The 20,546-nt window shown below is 45.6% G+C and overlaps 1 protein-coding gene across 5 annotated transcripts in view; it reads right to left on the bottom strand.

The window, feature by feature from the left end:
• LSAMP (limbic system associated membrane protein) overlaps window positions 1–20,546 on the bottom strand; it is a 1,021,997-nt gene that overhangs the window by 107,791 nt on the left and 893,660 nt on the right. For all 5 annotated transcript variants that reach the window (XM_064520180.1, XM_064520196.1, XM_064520188.1 and 2 more), the window contains one exon: window positions 12,146–12,271. In XM_064520180.1, coding sequence (XP_064376250.1) covers window positions 12,146–12,271 — 126 coding nt within the window. The remainder of the gene's footprint in view (window positions 1–12,145; window positions 12,272–20,546) is intronic.

The following is a 20,546-nucleotide window of genomic DNA, read 5'->3' as shown; positions in this document are numbered from 1 at the left end:
AAATGGTGACCTGGGAAACTGGATAGTGGTTTGCCCTGCATCTAACAGTCTCAACAGACCCCGGGTCTCAACTGCAGCATGTTGTTCAAGTAGGACTAATGCGGTATTTCTCAGTGCCACAATTATAATGGACTGTGTGTTTCACCGGGCACACACAAACACACACAATAGTACTAGACACTGTATGCATTTGTCCAAAGTTGAAAAGAGCATTAACCAATGTTATGATAATATTACTTGAAAAAAAAGCCTGATGCCCCTTAATTAGAGGCTGCCTGCTAAGGTACACTCAGTAGGAGAAGAGTTAAGGTTGTATTTGTAATCTTAAATTTCACCTTACCTGGCTGGCAAGCGCTTAACTGTACAACTTCAATGTGTTCTTATCGCAGCATTTTTATTGAGCCATTATTAACATCAGTTAGATATGATCTAGCATTTCCCACATGCCCCCCTCCCCAGCCCTTACCTGAGCCACACGTAACAAGAGATTCAAAGAAAGCAGTTAACTCAGCCTTTGCTATCATTCTCCCAACACTCCTCACCACTAATTCCGTAGCGGCTTCCTTAAACCGGACTGAAGTTTGGGCTGCCATCTTTCATGCCCTCAGCCAGCCTGCACATTGGAGGAAACTCTCCACTGATAATTGGTAAGTTCCCTTAACACTGGCTGCTCATTAATCTATTATTTTGCTCCTCTAATTGCTTTTGTCTCTTTGAGTTAGCAGTCTCCTTCCCTCATCTTCCCTGCATCTCACACAGGACATGCTGCATGGCAACTGTGACTTTTCTTTGTCCCCAAGTCCCTAACTGCCTCTGCTCTGTGCATGGACTCTGAGACCTGTCCTGGCACTTACTGAAGCCCAAGCTGGGCTCTCACAAGGAGTCATTTGTGTTACCACATGCCTGTATTTCACCCAAGATACAGTACACAAACCTCTGGGCTTCTGAGCAGGAGCATGTCTAGGGAACGTGGGCTTCCCACCTCCACCTGCTTTGTCCCCTGGAAATCTCCCAAGAGCTACACAGGAATCCTCCTCACGGCTGTCAAGTGGTTGTAGATCTCCCCTCAGGAAATGGAGGCACTTACAATTTCACACTGCAAGGACCATCTATCTATATATGCCCTGACTTCCTTTTGCAATAGCAGCCTTTGCCCAAAGACTAATAGTCAGCACAAATTAAAGTTCCTTGGGCAAAGGGGAGACAGAAGCAGGAACCAATTATTTATTTGTTTGGAAGATGCCCAGGCTGAACAGAGATAAATGTTGTAGATACAAGTGAGTATGTCAGAGAGAGACTGGAGTTGCGAAGTTTGGAACCTGATCTGAGTTTCTGTAACTTGGGGAATACCTGAAATGTTGTCTCTTATGCTGAGTTACTCTAAAAATACTTATGCTCTGTTCTCCTCAGGCAGCCATAGTTTAAACTGTACAGACAGGCTTTGGACAGTTGTAGAGACCCACACCCCACAATTAAAGCAAGCCTTTTTTCTGGCAGGTACAATATCACTCAGTATATTCTCTTTCTCCTCCACTGTTTTTATTTTTCATGCTTACTGCTATATTTCACAATTCCATCATGAAGGAAATGCAAAGAGGGTATATAAGGTTGGTGAATATCAAAAACACACACCAGTGTACTGAAATGCATGCACAGATAGCAGCACGGTGAACATATTAATGAACACACAGTAAAATGCTCACATGTAATGCATATAGCAGTGTGCACTTGCATACTTACACACTTTTTACTGTGATGTACAAGCTCCACAGCAGGCAAGGATGGTGCTGAGGGCACGCACCAGTTGTTATTGTACATGCACTAACATGACCCTGCCAGCACTTCTCAGCCAGGCACATGCAACAGGGCACTAACCTGCAGACATTCTCACTCACAAGCCTGGGGATCCTCTCTCAGAGTGCATTACTGCTCCATCTGCCTACTCTAAACTGCAGCCTGCTCATCTCCCACTGGAGGCTTCCCTGGGACACAAGCCCAGACAAGGTGCGGGCTCTATGAGCTGCCCAGCAAAGCCTGTCACGGATATGGCCTTGTCCTGCCTCCAGGACCCTTCCACTCCGGCATGACCCTCGTCAATGCCAGGATAATTGAAATCACTCATGACCAATGCCTTTCCCAGGTCTTCCTCATCTGCATTACACGTTTCTTGCTGGGGGCTGCCGGCCTGTGCTGATCTTTCGGAGAGATGTGCTTATCCTTCAAATTGCTCAAGTCACCCCCAACTTGGTGTGAACTTCAAAGGCCACAGCAGGCAGCAGTTCCTGCTTCGTTGCATGGGAACACTTCCCAGTGTTCCTGCTCCTGCCTGCTTTGCTCCAGTGCTGCAGTAACGCTGAGGCAGGCACTCACTTAAAGTTTACAAGAAAGGATGATTTGTTCAGCCAGTGGGGGGGGGACATAAAAAAACAGACTACACAAGAAAACTCTTATTTTTCAGGTGCTGTTCAGAATGAAAGGAAAAGTAAGCGAAGAAGAAAAAAGAACAACACTTCCGAACATCCACCTCCCATGTTTTCAGTCTCTCATGCTTTTCACCTTCTTCACACAGGGAAGGGAGGGATACTCTGAAGACACAAACTGAAAGGCTGAGAAAGATGATTAAGGGGGAAGAAGGAGCTCAAGCAGTCTATCTCAGGGCCTACTGTAGCCATGTGTTACCAAAATAGCCTACTACCTTCAGCTGAGAGCCTCCCACTTCCAGCACGACTGTGTTCAGACCCTGGAGAAAAGTTCCACACTGCAGGAGGCTGAGTGGCACCTGATCTTGCTGTGTGTCATGCCAGTGAGCAGGTTCAGGATCTCTTGCCCTCACAACTGACTTCTTTGCCCTGGGTCTATCCCTGTGGAGGGGATTCTTTCAAATCACATTTTCCTTACTGCTTTTCCCTACACCCCCATCCCCTACACCTCTTTCTCTCTGTCTCACACACATATATATACACCCCACACACACCAAAACCCTCCCCAGCAATAGCTGCTTGCCAATTTATCAGCTTCTGGCCATCCCTGATGTACAAAGCATCTGGCATGAGCTTCCATGCCAACCAGTTGCTACATTTACAGTGATGTAAAGGAGAAGGGCACTGTTTTCAGTAACATGAGGCTTTTTCACATTAAGCTTCCCAAAGCCTTTTACCAAGATCATCACTGTTATTGTGCAATGCATTGATGGATTGGGGAGAAGGTGACCTAAGAAAATGAGCACCAGAGAAACAAGCAAATGGGAAGGGACAGCTGCAAGAAGAACATCTTGGGAAGCCCAGATGTGGCAGCACCATCCCCCCACCCAGACCATGCTCCTGCTAGGAATGACCACCACTGACAACGCACAATAACTTGTTGTGACAGTGCAGTGCACTCTGCTCTTCCTGCAGAGGCAGATGATGCCACTAGATAGTGAAAGACAGCCCAGGCTGGGAAGGGGAAATGGGAATACCTAGGTCATGGAACTTGCAGGTCATAAATCAAACCTTTCTCTCTGGTAGATTAATCTTTCCACCTTGTCTCTCTACCTGCACCTTAGAGACCCTTTAGTCCAGCTCAATTGTTTCAGAAGCTTGTATCTGTTTGACAAACGTAGCCCCTGCCAGCATATTTTCCAGCTATCACTAGAGCTAAGATACATATGCCAAGTGCCTTCATCAAGGGGATTAGCGTGGGGGTGGAGGCATGGGTGAGAGAGAGTCAAAGGGTCATGTGTGAGAAGCTAGAGGGGGTAAGGCTCTGGAGCTGTACAGAAACTTGTTCTTGACAGCATTGTCCTGGCAGGATCTGTGTGCTGCAGCGAGTGCTGTCACCCACTCTCACTGAGGTCCTCAGGCTGGGGGAGACAGTAGCACTGGATCCAGTGCAGAATGGATCAGGCAGTGAAGCTATTGAGGCCAAATAACAGCATAACAACAACATCAGTGAAGTCTCTCTCTTTAAATGAAAAAAGGCAAGGAACAGCTATAAGCTACTACCTTAACTTTCCCCTTTTATTAGTATATTTTCTTCCTACTGTGAAGAGAGAGTGAGAAATACACTTGCCTAAAGTGAAAGAACTTTCAGATTACAGCTACAAGGAAAAAAATGCAACCTTTCCATTTTTTCTTCAGGATAGCTTTCTTAAAGATGTTTGAATTGGAACTATTAAATATAAAACACTGTGAATTTTCTGTCTCTTAATTCACACTCAACCTCTCTGTATCTTTAGAGACTGAAGAACAAGCACACTTTAAATTTTGAGCAGCGAACTACAGCTGTAAACATGAAGCTGCCAGTGGGGAGTATAACCTCCAGATGGCAGAGAAATGGGGGACCCAGTCCTAAAACATCAGGCCTTTGCCCCTGTGAACAAGTAACCAAAGAAGTAGCTCCAAGCACAAGAGACCCAACACAGTCTGTTAGACTCATTAGTTCAGGTCACTAGAGGGAGACACAATAACACATACATAGTCAGTGTCTTGCACTCTGTGACTCCCTCTTCAGACAATTAGCTTTGCTGTAGTTGCCTATTTATAGAGAGGATACAAGAGTGCTTAGTGGTAGGTTTGTGCAAGGGAGCACGAGGATGGTTGGTAAGCAGAGAAGGGTGAGTGGGACAGCATCTACCATGGGCAGTAGGCTCTTTCTCTTTTCCTTCTGGTCATGCCAGTAAAAGTCCCTTGATTTCAAAGTGGATAATTTGATAAGGTTCATCAGTCTGCTGCTGAGATCCTGCTTACACTAGTGTATGGCAATTCCTTTTCCTGCTATCACTAATCATCGAAGATTTTGAACCTTATCTTCTCAGGTACTCGATTTTTACTCCTAGCTCCAGCTTCTTTCAAGGCTGGGTCATGGAAGAGGGTAGAAGAAGAAAAACCTGGCATTATTCCTTAATGTCCCAGCAAAACAAAAGCATCTCCACTGAGAAGCACTGGCCTTGAGGGGACAGGTGGTGACTGTATAGCACTGCATGATATTAACACCATGCAGTGAACTGCTGCTCTTCTGAACATGGCTGAACAGTGTTAATAGGGACACAAACTAGCTGACCACTGAGAAGCACTGGCCTTGAGGGGACAGGTGGTGACTGTATAGCACTGCATGATATTAACACCATGCAGTGAACTGCTGCTCTTCTGAACATGGCTGAACAGTGTTAATAGGGACACAAACTAGCTGACCCTTCAAAGAGTCATGGAAAAAGACCCTAACGCTACAGCTGATTAGAACCGGTACCTGTCTTGTGAGAGCTAAATGGAGGCAACTCTACCAGGCTTCAACCTGTTGCTAAAGAACAGCATTTCTGTGTGGCAGGAAAATCATTAGCTTGGTACAGAACTGTCACATATCCCCACCAATGGCACAGAAAATGTCGCAGTCAGAGATGGAGCAACCACATATTGACCAGAAAACTCCACGTTTCTCTCCAAGTGCTGCTGAAGGCAGCAGGTTGAATTCCTCCCTGGAAGCAGCCTTATTTGTCTGTTCTCCAGAAATGCCAAAATACACTTGTGATGTCAAGAAGGCCTTGCTCTCCCTCTCTACCACTGGGAGAGAAGACTGAAAATACATCAGGCAGTGCTGAAGTGTCACTGCAGCCCACAGGGACCGGATGGGGCACTATCACTATAGGAGGGATCTCTGTGGAGCATATGTGCCTATGGGCACAGAAAGAGGAAATCAAAGCCCTCCTGTATGCTGGAGAGAGAGAAGGGTTTCAGGACTTCAGTCTATTACAGGTGAGGGGGTGGGGAGGGGTCCTGCTTGTGGGCCATGCAGTAAGAAGAGAGGACTTTTAAAAGTAAAGAAAACAGAGCCAAAGGAAGTGGGAGGCGAATAGAAGCTGAAACAACTTTGGATGCCTTCTGGAGAGGCCTTAAAAAAGCTGAAACTTTGGCTCGTTTCCCAGGCTCTTTGTGAACCAGCATCCTTTTTTCTTTCCCCTATAATGTTGGATAAGATGTAGCATAGCACAAGAGAGGAAAAGACTTTTCACAAGAGTCCTAAAAAAAACAGGGAATGCATAGGAGGCACAGTGAGAGGTCTCTGTGGTAGGGAAGAGAGGCCACATTTCTAGCAGGAAAGAAAAGCGGGGGGAGTGGAAAGAACCACAGTTAAAAAGCATCAGTTGCCTCTCTAAGTTCCTAAAAGTTCCTAAGTTCCTACCGGATCAAGCAAGTGCTTTGTAAATCCTAAATTTCCTGATCAGGCAAAGGGGGGAGTAGGATGAGACATGAGAAGAGCTAGTGCAGCAACAACACCAAAAAATAGAAAAATAAATCACTCCTTTTCCTCACAACTGTTTCAGTGAGGTTTTGAGAGAGCAGTAGAGACAGAGACTAAATCCAAATGGTTTAGATAGACAGAAAATCCCCTTCCCACTCATCACTACCGAGTGCTTACAGGGTTGACTGCAATGACTCTGGCTGAGGGTTTTCTGGTTATTACCTTTGCTGGGCAGAAACTGGCTTTTCCTGCACAATAAAAAGGGCAATAGCAAAGCTTTAGACTTAAACAGCAATGAGACACAAACAAACACTGGACATAAGAGTCAGAGGTGCATATGTGAACAATATGGCCATCTTCAGTTTCACAACTTCAGAGGACTTTCTGCTTCCCTCACATTGAGTTCAGCCCTAAAAGGAGACTTGCATGCGCTGAAGAAACATGAATGAGTGGGGGTGTTAGATAATCTGCCTCTTTCAGGTTAGGTTTCATCCCAATCTCTAGTAATTGAGCCCAAAGCATGATTTTAAAAATCCTTCTCAGTAATTTTGTTGTGAATAACTAGAATATCCAGATTTGTTCACATTATCCTCAGAAATATACAAACTCTTTGAGTCTTGCCAAGTTCTCGTCTTTAAATAAATTCCTATGGCAATCAGTCCTACAGCTGTTTATAAACATATTATATGTATACCATCTCAATTACATAGAGCATGCAGGCACTCTACTGTATTCTCTATCCCTTCTAAACTTCTCAGGTTATGGTAAATTCTCTAAGACTCAATGAGAATTTCTAGCACCCTCCAGGGAGAATCAGACTGGCATATTTGACAAGCCTTCCCATCTCCTTTCATTTTATGCTGTGACATGAAACTTAGGTGTTGCAATCAATACTTATCTGCTTTGCTCTAGACTGGTTTTTATACTGTGATTACCACTGTAATAACTAAGCTCCTTTTTGAGTCAAAGTGAGTATCTTTAGAGTGTCAGGTGGAATTTGAGAGAATCCAAGCTGTTCTCTTCTGTATCAGACTGTCTTGTTGTGCTGAGGCCAGGGAAGCTGGATCAGAAATGAAATACATGAAGTTTTCACACAGATTTCACACTCTGTCACTACTCTAGGAAAACTGAATTGTTTGCAACTCATCTGGTTATGCAGAACCGGTAAAAACATCACTTGCTCAGCCTTGAGCTGCATCCCACGGACATCGGTATAGCTTTGTCTCCCTGCCACAGGCATGCCAGGCTGCCATGACATGCGGGTACCAATCCTATGGCACCTTCCACAGGCACCCAGGAGCAAGGCCCTTGGGGAGGTTTCAGCCACTGATACCTTGTGGAAAAAGACCAAAAGGATGAATAGGATCGTTTCTGCTAGTTTGAGTGCAAGATCCTCAGGACAGGAGCTGTCTTTTTTGTCTGTGTTTGCCTGCCCATGAGGGCAATGGCGTTGGCAGTCAGGATCTCTGGTAACGCAAAGAACTCACAACAATGTCCATTTACACATCGCTGCTAACCCAGTTCACAAGTGGCTACTCTTCAGGGCTTCTGTTGGGAGGGGTTTACTGAAGAATATGAACATACATGAATCATTATTTTCCCCAGAAAGTTCTTTTTCAGTCAACCGGGCACCTAGCATGCCTCTGAATAAGATGGAGAGATGAGAAATAAATGATAAAGCCTCTGGATTGTGATTAAAGCAGCTTAAAGGTTGGAAGAACTCATGCATTAGCCTGAAAAAACGTCAGTCAGGAAAGACATGAAGTAAAACTAAGGTGAGCTCAAAAGCAGGCACTGCCTACCATCTGTAAACTATCTTACTGGGTTCTTTTCTTGACTGTAGAAGTTGTTATCCTGGTGTACAATCCAGGGAAAACAGAACATCTCCTAACATCACTGGCCACAGATGGGCAGGCTGCCCGTGGTAGCCCACATGGAACCTGTCAGTATGATGGATGATATGTGGTCCTGTGCTGGGACCTTGTCCAGGCTGTGGAGCACCAACTGGAAACTTGATTGGACTGCATTCAGTGAGGAACAAATAATCTATGCCTTTGTGGGCCACAGGGCATGGAGGTCATGAGTTAATATTAAGGAGAAGAAAACAACAGGACAACACCTACTCCTTGCACAGAGTTACAGAGGGGAGAATATGGGTTTTGCCTCTTTCAAGAGATGAGAGACTCTTTCATCTCTTGAAATGAGACAAGAAAGACAAGAGATATTCCCCAGTGAAATGCTCCTAATGCTGGCAACTGCTAAATGGATGTACTCTGTATAGGAAACCATCCGTACTCATCCACACTCTAACTGAACAAATGCAATTCAGAGGGCTGCTATGGTCTTTCCCATGGCCTGCCATCACAAACTGGGATGGCAAAAGTCATAAGGTACAGCAGGCTTAATGAGCCCGCAGCTGCATCCTGAATCACAGAGGGAGTGATAGGACTGTGGGCAGGAAGATGCTGGGCCTGAGGTTGGGACCTGCAAACCTGCACTGCTGGAAGAGAGCTCTGCTGGCTGCAGCAAAGGAGCTAATGAAGCTGTTCACCCTCACAGGCAGTGCCTATTAAACTACCCATAACTAGTTCAACCAGGGTGCCCATGTCCTACAGCATAATAACTTGTCAGATAATGAGGAAAAGGATCTGTCTGAATATCTCTTCTCCACCTGCTCTGTCAAAAACCAGTTAGTCAATCATCCAAAAAGGAATGGAGGAAAAGAGCAAAGACTCGTGTTGTTCCAAGGAATGTCATTTCTGCTTTCATTATCAGACACTGCTTGGAAATAAAGCTGATCTGTATTGTCATTTGCCATCTGAATTATTAAAGTACTTTTCCCCTTACCTCCCTTTCTCCAGGCTTCAGAGCTACAGTCAACAGCAATAGCTACACTTCAGCTATTTCACAGAGAAAGGAGAGGGGGCTGTCCTATGGGTTGCTTCTGGGCTTGGGGACTTAGAGTTGATGGGAGAAAAATGCCTGGTTCAACTACTCACTGAAGGACCAGGAAAGGAAGGGATAGAGCACTTTGACAGTGAATTTTTAACTTCCCAGATAGGCAACTGAGTGGGCTACAATCACTCCTGAGGCCCAGCAGCATTTAACTGAACTATCACACGCATCCCTATCTTCTTTGCATAAGTAACAACACTGCTTTCCCTTTGCATTTGTATCTTCCATTTCCCAGCCAACAAGAAATAAATCATTTCTCTGATCCTAACTCAGGTAATTAGCCAACAAACACTATTGACAAAGTCAATGAATGAAAGAAAGAGCAGACAAATTTGCTAATCAACTCCTTGAGGAGAGTGCACAAAGAAAAAGTGATTTGGCCCTCTCGCCCCCCAGTACCGGTTTAATTTCACAACCTGTCCACTCAAAACCTCCTACACAAGCTCAATAACACTCATTCTTCCAGCTCTGTAGTCATGAGTTTAACCTCAAAAAGATCCATGGAGAGAGAGAGTGATTTGAAACCTTTACAACGATCTAAAATAGCTCTTTGACGCACAGCAGCTGTCTTCAAAACTAGCATAAATGGAGCCAAAATGCCTTACAGTTCTGGAAAAGGAAGATTCCAAGATAAGACAGATGTTTCTAATGGCAATAGCTTTGGGATAGATTTGGGATTTATATTAATTGTCAACCTCAAGGAAAACATTCACATGGAGGCCTTGTGTCCCCCATTTTGGGACAAGTACCTTACTGGGCTACATGCTGCACAAAGACCTGACATCTGCCTTAAAGCAGTTCCTCTGTAAGCATAAAGAGATAACAGATGGGTTGAGATAGGGGAAGGAGAGAGAGGGTGAAACAAGCAATAAGATACAGAGGTGACAGACTGGGGACTGCCTGCCCTTTATCCTGCGATCTGGCTGGACAGGAAGGGGGTATCTGGTAGGCTTCACTGAAGAGGGGAGGTCTCGGGATGGACCTGATGGACAGTGAGGTAGTGTTGATGGATGCTAACAGACAACGCCTCTGAGACACACGGAACAGAGGAAAAAGTGTGAAAGTGCATGCTGCAGAACCAAACAATAAGCCAGGGAAAAGCAACACTGGAACCAAAGCAGGGATGGCAGTCCTGTTGTGTACTAGAGAGGATAGATAGAGTGGAGCTCTTCTCTGAGGAGCCTTAAAATGGAGAAAAGAAGTCTGTGTCTATTGCAATAGAGTAGGCAGTGCAATTGGAAAAAAACACAAGCACAAGCATGCAGCCAAAGTGATGAGTCAGGAGAGGAATCTTCACATTACTGTTCTCCACAATGCATCTGATGTAGACCAAATCTTAGCTTTCAAGAAGATTTAATCTGGTATCCCCGTAACTCCCTTAACTCAAAGAATGTCAGACTGTGCACACTGAACAGCTAGGAAATGACTCCCACTTGAATACAAGAAAGAGTTAGATGGAGGCAAGGACTGAAAGACTGATGCAGCAGTCAGATGGAAGATTCAGTGAAAAATACATCTTAAAAAATTGCCTCTTGGAAGTTAGCAGATTGTAAACATATAACTTAATAAAAAGGGGAAAAATAGGTCCTATTTCCCCACAGATCTCAATGGCACAGCCATGCTTAATATTGACAATGGCAGAAGAGGAAAGTCAGATGCTAGATGATGATACCACAAAGGAATAGTGTTCCCCTCACCAGCTTCGCTCCTCCCACCTTTCCGTGGCAGTCCTTCCCTGTCTTCTTTCTTTCAATGCCACAAGAAACAGGCCAAAAATACATACTGCACATCTAGTTTTCAAATATGTGAAAGCTCAGGAGGACTTTCATTTGGCTGAATGGCTGAGACAGGCAATCTAAGTAGCCCAAATCTGAACCAAGATCCATGGATGCAGCTTCTGAGTGCAGCACTTGGATTGAGCCTTTTTCCAATGTCTCTTTCTGCCCTTCTCCCTCTAGCCTGCTTTCTACAACTCTCTACTCCTTTCTGGCTCTTGATTTGCAATAGTTAGCTTGGCTGTCTCTAGCACATAAAGGAAGCTTGTACTCTGCCTACCTCAAGCTCTCTTTAACTCAACACATATGGAAGTATCACAGAACCTTATTCATACTGGGCTAATGAATGTTTTCCCCACCCATTTTAGATGAAACAATTTCTGATGGCGAAAGAACTCAGGTAAAATTCTTTTTTTCCTCAAAGAACATAATGGAGAGGAGGAAAAGGAACCTACCTCTTGTTCCCTTGCTACTGATAAACCTTTAAAGGTGGAACTTCCCTGCAGCCCAAACTGCTAACCGCACAGAGTCAGACTACTGACAAGGATGTTATCTTTCCAAGCTTGCCACATCCAGGACCGTGAAAGGCACAGAAAAGGGGTTATTTGTTAGCAGAACAATGCTGGTGAGTTCTCATTTACTCTGTTTCTCCCTGCCCTTCACTCATCTTGCAGGACAAATGCCTCCTTCACCCATCTCGCGAAACACAGGAAGGGTGTCTGCCAAAGTAGAAAGTAACATGAAATCATCTGTGTCACTGTTTGCCACTCCCTTTCAAGGCAAAGCAGTGGGAAGCAAATTCCCTGGTTTTGGAAAGATCCTATTCTATGCAGTATTTAACAGAAATCTTTTACCGCTGGCAACAGCAGTGTTTTTTTCTCCACCCCAGCAGTGTTTTTTCTCCATGTGCATTACCAGCAGTAGAGATTCAGACTATTATATGAAGACCAAAGCTATATGGAATTGTAGGTCCAATTCTGTAGAGCTTCTACTGATGTAATTTCAATTGTTCCTTGGGACAACTAGGTTATAGTCCCTGGGAGACCAGACTGTAAAGCATGCTTGCAGTGCATTTAAATTCCTTACGACTTGTTTTACAACTGCCTCAGTGGCTACTGAAATTTTCTTTTGATGTTGGAAAAGAAGGAGACTACTGTACAGTTCATAAATCACCAGCATAGTACAATTGGGTCACTTACCTGTCGGGGTGAGGTGCCTCCAGGTGATGACAGGCTCAGGACGCCCATTTGCCATGCAAACCAGGGTCACGTTGCTGCCCTCATTCACGGTGATGTCCGAGGAGATATTGGAGATCTTTGGTGGAACTGTAAAGATAAAACAAATTTGGACTTCAACACCCAGAGTTGGGGGTGGGGGGAGGCAGCTGGTCTGGCTCATTAACCTACCTACTCATTAACCAGAGGTAGCCACGGGCTCCTCTCACAGGCTATACTCCTCACTACTACCATGATTTCTGAAAGTCTGTCAGTGCCACAAGCATAGGATCCTGGCCTCTCAATAGCCAAGAAAATCAGTTCAAGCTCATCATTCTTCCGATGGTGCAGAAATGTAAAGAAAAGAATGCAGAAAATTACAGCAAACAGTGTTTTGCTTTCAGGAGTGTGCACAGGGTGAAGCAGCCAGGAGGGGGAAAGGAAAAATGGAGCAGAGATATAGGCAGGGTCACAGCTGAGTCAGGAAGTACTGAAAAATCATGGCCTTCTTGCCTCAGGAAAGCTGCCTTCCTTGACTAAGGACAGCACTGACACAATGCCTCAAAAACCCAGCAGCGCTAACTTCCGTGGTCACTCCATAACAGGAAATAAGCACAGTTCACATGAAACTCTCACACTGAGGCACTACAATGGTATAATCAGGAAAGCATCCTTGGCTCATATTTTCTCTAGTTAGTTTCTGTCCTTAATTTTCTCCTCTGGGAATTGTGTCACAAGGGTTCCGCAGCTCCAAGGAACTATAGGTAGAAGTGGTGTTTGCTGCAGCTGTGATGCTTTGGGCTTGGAAAGGTTTGGGGCCTCCATAAAATAACCTGTAAGAACTTGTCTGAGTGGCCTGAGGAGACCTGGAAGGAGTACACAGGCTCCATGCACTGTCCCTGCTCTCCAAATTAATTTTTACATCTGAAGTAATCCCAGGTGCACTTCTACTTTCTCCTGCAGAGTGTCAGGCCTAAAGGCACAAACTTCCAAACACACACCAGGCACAGACTCAGAGAGTGTATTAATTGTTGTTACCTCCTTCAAGCACCTACAACCCATGCTGCTAGCAAGGGCCCTGTTCTACTGCTCATGTAACCAAATGCTCACCAGGAAATGAACCAGAGAGCTGTGAAACTCGTTTCTGTTGCAACTTCTGTGACCAGCTAGAACCTGGGACTCGTGCCATGACTAACGGGAGCTATGCTGTGAGAAGGTTCATGGCACAGCACAAAAAACATGGTAGGGTCTTTAACAATTCATGGGAATGGACATGGCTCAGGCTTTCAGGGCCCTTAAAGATCTTCCATTGACCTAACTTAGTTGTGTATTGTGGCAACCTGAGGGACTGAACTGACCTTGCTGGGATTTGAACTTGTGACTCCAGGTAAAGAATGTGTCTGATGTTTCAGCCTCTAAGCCTTCCCCCAAGGCAGAACAGGCTGCTCCAATCTTTCTGTTCTCACATTAATGTGTTGCTTCCACGCTTCATACTCAGGAGGAGGTTAGGGAGTTGGACTAAAAAGGAATCATCTTTTTTTTTTTTTTCCCAGCTTCTGAATTTGTGTGTAGCGAGGAATGCAACAAGATCATTTTCTGCTTTGCTTACCACAGAGCAAACAGACAGAAACCTCCCCCTCCCCCTTCTTGGCAGGCGTAGTTGATGGACCTTTTGAGGCAAAGCTAGATGAGGAAAAGGAAGTGAAGCCTACAGAGAGCAACTCACTTCTACCTGTGTCGCTGTATTCACAGGAATATTGTTTATAACTCACAGCCCATTAGCCCCTCTCTGTAGGCCCAAACTTACAGACAGGACTTCAGCATCTTGACCACAGGACCCTTTTGGAGGAACTGGTGTTCCTGAGCCGGGACGGTATCTATCTAACAAAGTGAGGCAGAAGTGTCTTTGCCAAAAGGCTCACTAACCACGGTGAGAAGGGATTTAAACTAGGTACATCAGGGAAGGGTTGCCATAATCTGGAGAAAAGTGATAGCACGGGGGGCAGTGAAGGAAGCAGCTGGGGGCCAACACAACAAGAGAGGCTTTCGTACTCCCCTGGTGAGCCAGCAGCTGGGGGGCCATCTCAAGTACCTGTGCACAAATGCAGGCAGCATGGCACACAAACCAGAGGAATTAGAAGTGCATGCAGATTTGCAGAGCTCTGAACTCATTGGAATTACAGAGACATGATGGGATAGCTCACAGGACAAGCATGCTGTGAGGGGTGGATAGAGGCTATTGAGGGAAGAAAGGCTGGAAGGCAAGGAAGAGAGGTGCACTCCATGCAAAGGAACAGCTGGAGTGCACAGAGCTCTGCCTCAGAAGTGACAATAAGCTAGCTGGGAGCTTATAGGTAAGGATCAGCAGGTATCACAGTGTCACTCCTGATGGTCAGTGTCTGCTGCCAACCATCTGATTAAGAAGAGAGAGTAGATGAAGCTTGCTTTGGATAGATAGAAGAGGCTTCACAATCACAAGCCCTGGTACTAACAGGGGACTTCAACCATTCTGATATCTACTAGAAGGACTCAAGCAATCCAGGAGATTTCTGGAGTGTGTTGATGACAATTTCTTGATGCAGGTGATCAATAAGCAGACTAGCACCTCTCTGCTGGACCTACTGCTCACAAACAAGGAAAGCTGCCTGAAGATGTGAAGGTCAAGGGCAGCCTTGGGCTGCAGTAACCATAAGACTGTGGACTTCAAGATCTTGAGAGAAGTAAGTATGACAAATACTAGAATCACATCCCTGGACTTCGAGAGAGGAGATTTCAGTTCATTCAGGGATCCTCTTGGAAAGATCCAATGGAAAACTGCCCAAGAGAGCAAAGGTGCCCAGGAGAGCTGGAGCTCTTCAACAATAGCTTCCTCAAAGCACAAGAACAGGCCACTCGGGCTGCGTGCAAAGGTGCTGGGGGGGGGCCAGACAGTCTTTCCTCCCTATCAGCTTTGCCCTCTCTCATCTGTGAAAGATCACAGTGACTGGGGGAGGATTTGTTATGACTGAAAAAAGACTAGCATCACACTCATCTTCAAGGTATGCAAGAAAGAGGAACCAGGGAAGTACAGGCTGATCAGCCAAACCTCACTCCCCGAGAAAGTTACGGAGCAAATCCTCCTTAAAGTCATTGCCAGGCACACAAAGGACAAGAAGGTGACAAGGAATAGCCAGCATGGATTTACCATGGACAAATCATGCCTGACTAACTTGATTGCTTTCTACAGTGTGATGACTGGCTGTCATCGCAGATAAGAGGAGTGCAGTGGATGTAATATACCTGGACTTCAGCAAGGGCTTTGACACAGCATTCATAGAATACAGTGTGGACAAATGGATAATAGGTGGGCGAAATGGATAATCGGCTGGACAGTTGGGTTCAAAGGGTGGTGATCGGCAACACCAAGTTCTACTAGCAGCTGGTTACCAGTGGCATCTCTCAGGGATTGATCCTGGGCTAAGACTGTTCAGTATCTTTATTAACAACCTGGATGACAGGAGAAAATATACTTTCAGCAAGTATATGATATGGTATGATACCAAACTGCTAGAGAGCGGTCAATATGCTGGATGGGAGAGCTGCTATTCAGAGGGACCTCAACAGATTGGAAAAATGGGCTGAGATGAACCTCATGAAGTTCAACAAAGGCAAATGCAGAGTCCTGCATCTGGTCTGGAATAACACCAATAACAGCAGTACAGGCTGGGGACCGCAGGCTACAAAGCAGCCTTGCAGAAAAAGACTTAGGGGTCCTGATCAATAACAAGTTGAGTATAAGTCAGCAAGGTACCCTTGTAGCAAACACCAACCACATCCTGGGCTGTATTAGCAAGAGTGTAGCCCAAAAGTGGACGGAAGTGATTATATCCCTTTATTTGGTGCTTATGAGACAGAATCTGAGCACTGTGCCCAGTTTTGGACTCCTTGACACAAGCAGGTCATCAACATACTGGAGCAAGTCCACCTGAGGGCTCCAAAGATAGTCATGGGGCTGGAGCACATGACATACAAGGAAGGCCTGAGAGAGCTGAGTCTGTTTAGCCATAAGAGGAGACCTTGTTGCTGTCTACAAGTACTTAATGGGAGGGTGCAGAGGAGATAGAGTCAGGCTCTTCTCAGAGGTGCACAGTGGAACATTGAGAAGCAGCAGACATGAGCTGCAACATAGGAAAATTCTGCCTCAATACAAGGAAGAAACTTTTATTATGGAGGAAGTCAAACAGGGGAACAGGTTCCTCAGAGAGCTGGTGGAATCTCCATCCTCAGAGATATTTAAAACTCACCCAGACAAGGCACTGAGCAGCCTGGTCTAACTGGAACCAGGAAGCAAGGAACTGAGCAAACTTGGAAGTTAGTTTGCTGCTTGAGAGTTAAAATTTATGTCCGATAAACTCATGGTGAGGCAACCAAATCAAGGGATGCTGGGGAACTGATTGACTGCACCTGGTTCCCCTCCCCTGGAAGGAAGGAATTTCAGAGCAGGGATACCTGCCTAGCAGCACAATACTGGGTAAAACAAAGTACAGCAGAAAATCAACCTGCTCCTCTCAAAGCAAAATCCACTGACAAAAATAAGCTCTGCTGCATTTTACATTGATGATTCACTGTGAGCCATCAGTAACGTGTCTGCATACATGGGAAGAGGTAGGAGGGGATAGAACAAACCAAACTAAACAAGCATTGCTGGAGAACCGTGGTGGTGTCAGAGAATTTGATCTCACCATGAGTTTCACTGCCTATACGAAATGGTTCTCTCTTACCTCCTCCCCCTTTATTATACACCTATACCTGGAGTTTGACACAGCAAATGCCTGACAGTATGAAAAAACAACCACACAGTGGCCTTAGAAAGTGAGCAAATGCCTTTGGCCACTGATACCCCAAGACTACATATAGGGCAGCAGAAAAGGAATACAAGAGGAACACCCTGCTGAGCTACAGGCTGGGAGAGTTGTGCAAGTTTTGGTATAGAAATCCAATTGCTGTAGTTACTGCAGGGAACAAAATAGCAGAGAGGGCCATGCCAGTCGTGTAACAGTATGGCACATACCACTAATGGAGCACTGTGTTTCAGAGCTGCAACCAAACATACTGGAGAAGACAGAGACCTGCAGGCTTAGCCTGGGAAAGCAGAACGGAGGCTGCCGCTTTTGCAAGACTTCTGTCCTGGCTGCTGTGTCAGGGGACATGAGGACAGAGACTTCAGAGGGTCCTCAGCACAGCTCCTCTGTGGTGTGCTGGCAAACATGGGCAAGCTTTACAAACAGGGGTAAGAAAGAATCCTACAGAGGCAAGAGGATTAAAGCCAGTGACTAGACCACATGTTTAGGCGACTTTATCTTAACCTCAAGGGGTTGGCCTTTGCATCAAGAAAAAAACCACACAACAAAACAACAAAAAATATGTTCTGGACTAAGCTAAAGTAGGACTAGCAGATGGAGCTGTAGGTCAGTTGGAGGCTCTGGCAGAGCTATGCAATGCCAGATGGAGTGGTAGAGCAGAGAGCAGCAAAAGCCACTACTGGGGATCAGCAGCAGAGCTGCTGTTAGGACATGTGCATCCTGCCACTTTCCAGAGCCGTCAAGTCATTTTAGTTTGCAGAGCATCAAGTAAACTCAGCAAATACAAACAGATCTGACCATGCAGACCAAATGCCCAAGAGGAGGAAGATGTGATCAGATGGCCATATCTGGCTTGCCACTTTTTCAGATGAGGGAGAAAAGGGCATCCAAGGCTGAAATCCTGTCAGGGTATAATGGCTGGTTCCCTTCAGACGCCATCCTGGTCAGAAGGCAAGGAAGGGCTGAAAGGAAGGGGAATAGGGCAGCAAATAATTTCACTGTGAATTTAAAACATGATTTGGTTGCATCTGCTCAGAATCCAAAGACAGCTAGCACTAAAAATGACTGAATGTTAGTGGACAGTAATTTCACTCAGATTAAAAAAAAAGTCAAAGACAATTTTCAGGGTGTCAGGCCTGTGTGTTAAAATGCCAAAACTGTCAGCACCAGTTAGCATTGCCTCCTTGGCACTTGTCGTTACTTTGCACACACCTTTTTAGGACAGTCTTAAAATGAGAATCTTTGACCTTACTATTTTTTCCCATATCTGGGTTCTGTTATGTTCTCACAGTTCCCAGGCTGCTGGGAGCAGGATTACTGAGAAAATCTCTTGACCCCAGGAACCTTTGGGTGTCACAGCCTCCTTTTGCCCAACCACCTCTCGGTGACTCTCACCTGGAGAAACTTTGCATGTCTAGCCTCTCTGAACAGTTAGCACAGGCAGAACTACCACAGTCTAGAAACCCACGGTATGAGTAGCACGACAGTTAAACAGAGTTCTCAGAAAGACCAGGGAATTTTCATATTCAGTCTAAAAGCTTTTCCTTTGAGAGGAGACCAGGATGCTGCTAGACCCTTCTGGCTTCAGGGACCTTCGGAAAGCACTGCCAGGCTCTCCGATACTGCCAAAGAAAAGACAAAACTGCCAAATCCTTTCCTCCCTTTCAGCATAAGTGTAATACGGGGCATCCCTTACCCTGTGCTTAAGGTGTCACCATGTGAGGGAGGGTAGGGAGAAGGGACTGACAGGCAAAGCATCGCATAGAGTAACAGTGGCCCCACCAAAGGGAAGTACAGCACAGTGACACACCGCTCCATCCCTCGAGAGGCAGGATGCCATACAGTGACAGACTCTGGAGGGCTGGAAATTAGCTCTGAGAATAATGGCTTGAAATGCACATATTTCTTTCTCCAACATTTCATGTCTACAGTGCACTTCTGATGCCAGCTCAGCATCTCATCTTGCATGTCACTTACAGTAAATAACATAATCCAAAACTAACCAGTAGTCCTTCTCCTTGAGCAGCTCACATCTGGGAGAGCAGGGCAGGCTACGGGGCAGGAGGGAGGATACTTGCAGAGCTGGTGTGAGGAGCCCAGGGCTGGGAGAGCCAGGGGGGCTGTGGGCAGGTGGGGGCAAAGGCAGAGCTGATGTGGGAACTCAGATCCCAAGCAAAATGCAGTGACAGAGCTAGGAAGGAAAGGATTGTACAAAGGACTGTACTGCTTGCACAAAGCCCGTTCTAGTTAATTGCCATCGATCCTTCACTTTCTTGACAACTGCAACTCACATTAATTTAAATAATAAGAAAGACTGAGACATGAAAAATAGGGCATACTCCCCCAGCGCAATCACTGTTGCTCCTGAGATGAAAGCAAGTGATTTGTTTCCACAAAACATTACCATGTCTCCAAAACACCTGCTACAGCAGTTACTACACTAGGACTAGCATACAAGAGGCAGCAACAAAACCACAAACAAGGGAACACAACATCTGCTGTTGGTATCTCTGCCCTTTACCAGCAAAACCCTTCAGAGCTCAAAACCCCTCCTGGGACATTACCTGAGAGTGTGTGGGCTAGGTCAGCTTTATCATTTAAGCCTACAAAAGTAGCTGAGGAGGGGTGCTAGACCCCTGCTATCCTAGAAAAGGAGTCAGCCCAATGGCTAAGAGATGTGAGTTCACATTCATGAGGCCAGGTCCTGAGTACCTTTGCAGAAGTGGAACTAGGGGATGGACCAAGGAAGCATCAATGCTGCACTTGCTGAAGGCTATACCAGCAACATTTTAGGTGTTTTCCTAACTTAGTTTATACTGGAATTGGCCATGCCACAACCTGCAAGCAATTCAAATATCTGCCTTTTAATCAGAGCTTCTGGACACAACATATACACAAAGTGGAAGAAGTGGAAACGATTACTTTGCACAAGCAGTAACCTATACTACCGCATAGGGCGGCAGCTTTGGGCTCCGGTATTGGTTCTACACCGTGTGTCACAATGCTCTACACAAGGGCTCAGCCAAGGGAAGCTGCAGGAGCAGGGCAGGTTTGAGAAGACAGGGGCTAGTAATCTGCCTTGGTTATGGCAGGATGACAGACATGAAGAAAGAACACAGAGATCTGGTTGAAAGATGGCTCTGAGCCCTGTAAGAGCATTTACACACTGTCTGGCTGCTTCCTTTTGACAAGCAAAGCTTTGCACAAGACTGTGAGTTATGGTCTTACACTCTGGGGCAGCTATTACCCACTCTATAAAATTACCAGAGTACTTAACAGTCAGGTATTTTGTTAGGAAGTCAAAAAATACATTAAAAAAAATAGAGGTCTTATTCCCACTCCACAGATCTATGATACAGCAAAAGCTATTTAATTTATCCAAGGAACAGAAGCAGTGCTGAAAAGACAAAAGCCCAACAGCCCTTAATCTCCATTTAAGTGCCCCACCTGCTTGTCCCAAGAAGGGCACCACAGCCCTCATCCTTGCATATACCCTCATTAGTTACTTGCTTCCTCCAGGCTATTTACTTTCTTGCCTGTTGGCA

Source organism: Dromaius novaehollandiae, chromosome 1 (genome assembly GCF_036370855.1).
Source record: "Dromaius novaehollandiae isolate bDroNov1 chromosome 1, bDroNov1.hap1, whole genome shotgun sequence".
Lineage (NCBI taxonomy): Eukaryota > Metazoa > Chordata > Aves > Casuariiformes > Dromaiidae > Dromaius > Dromaius novaehollandiae.
This window is presented reverse-complemented; position numbering and strand designations above follow the sequence as displayed.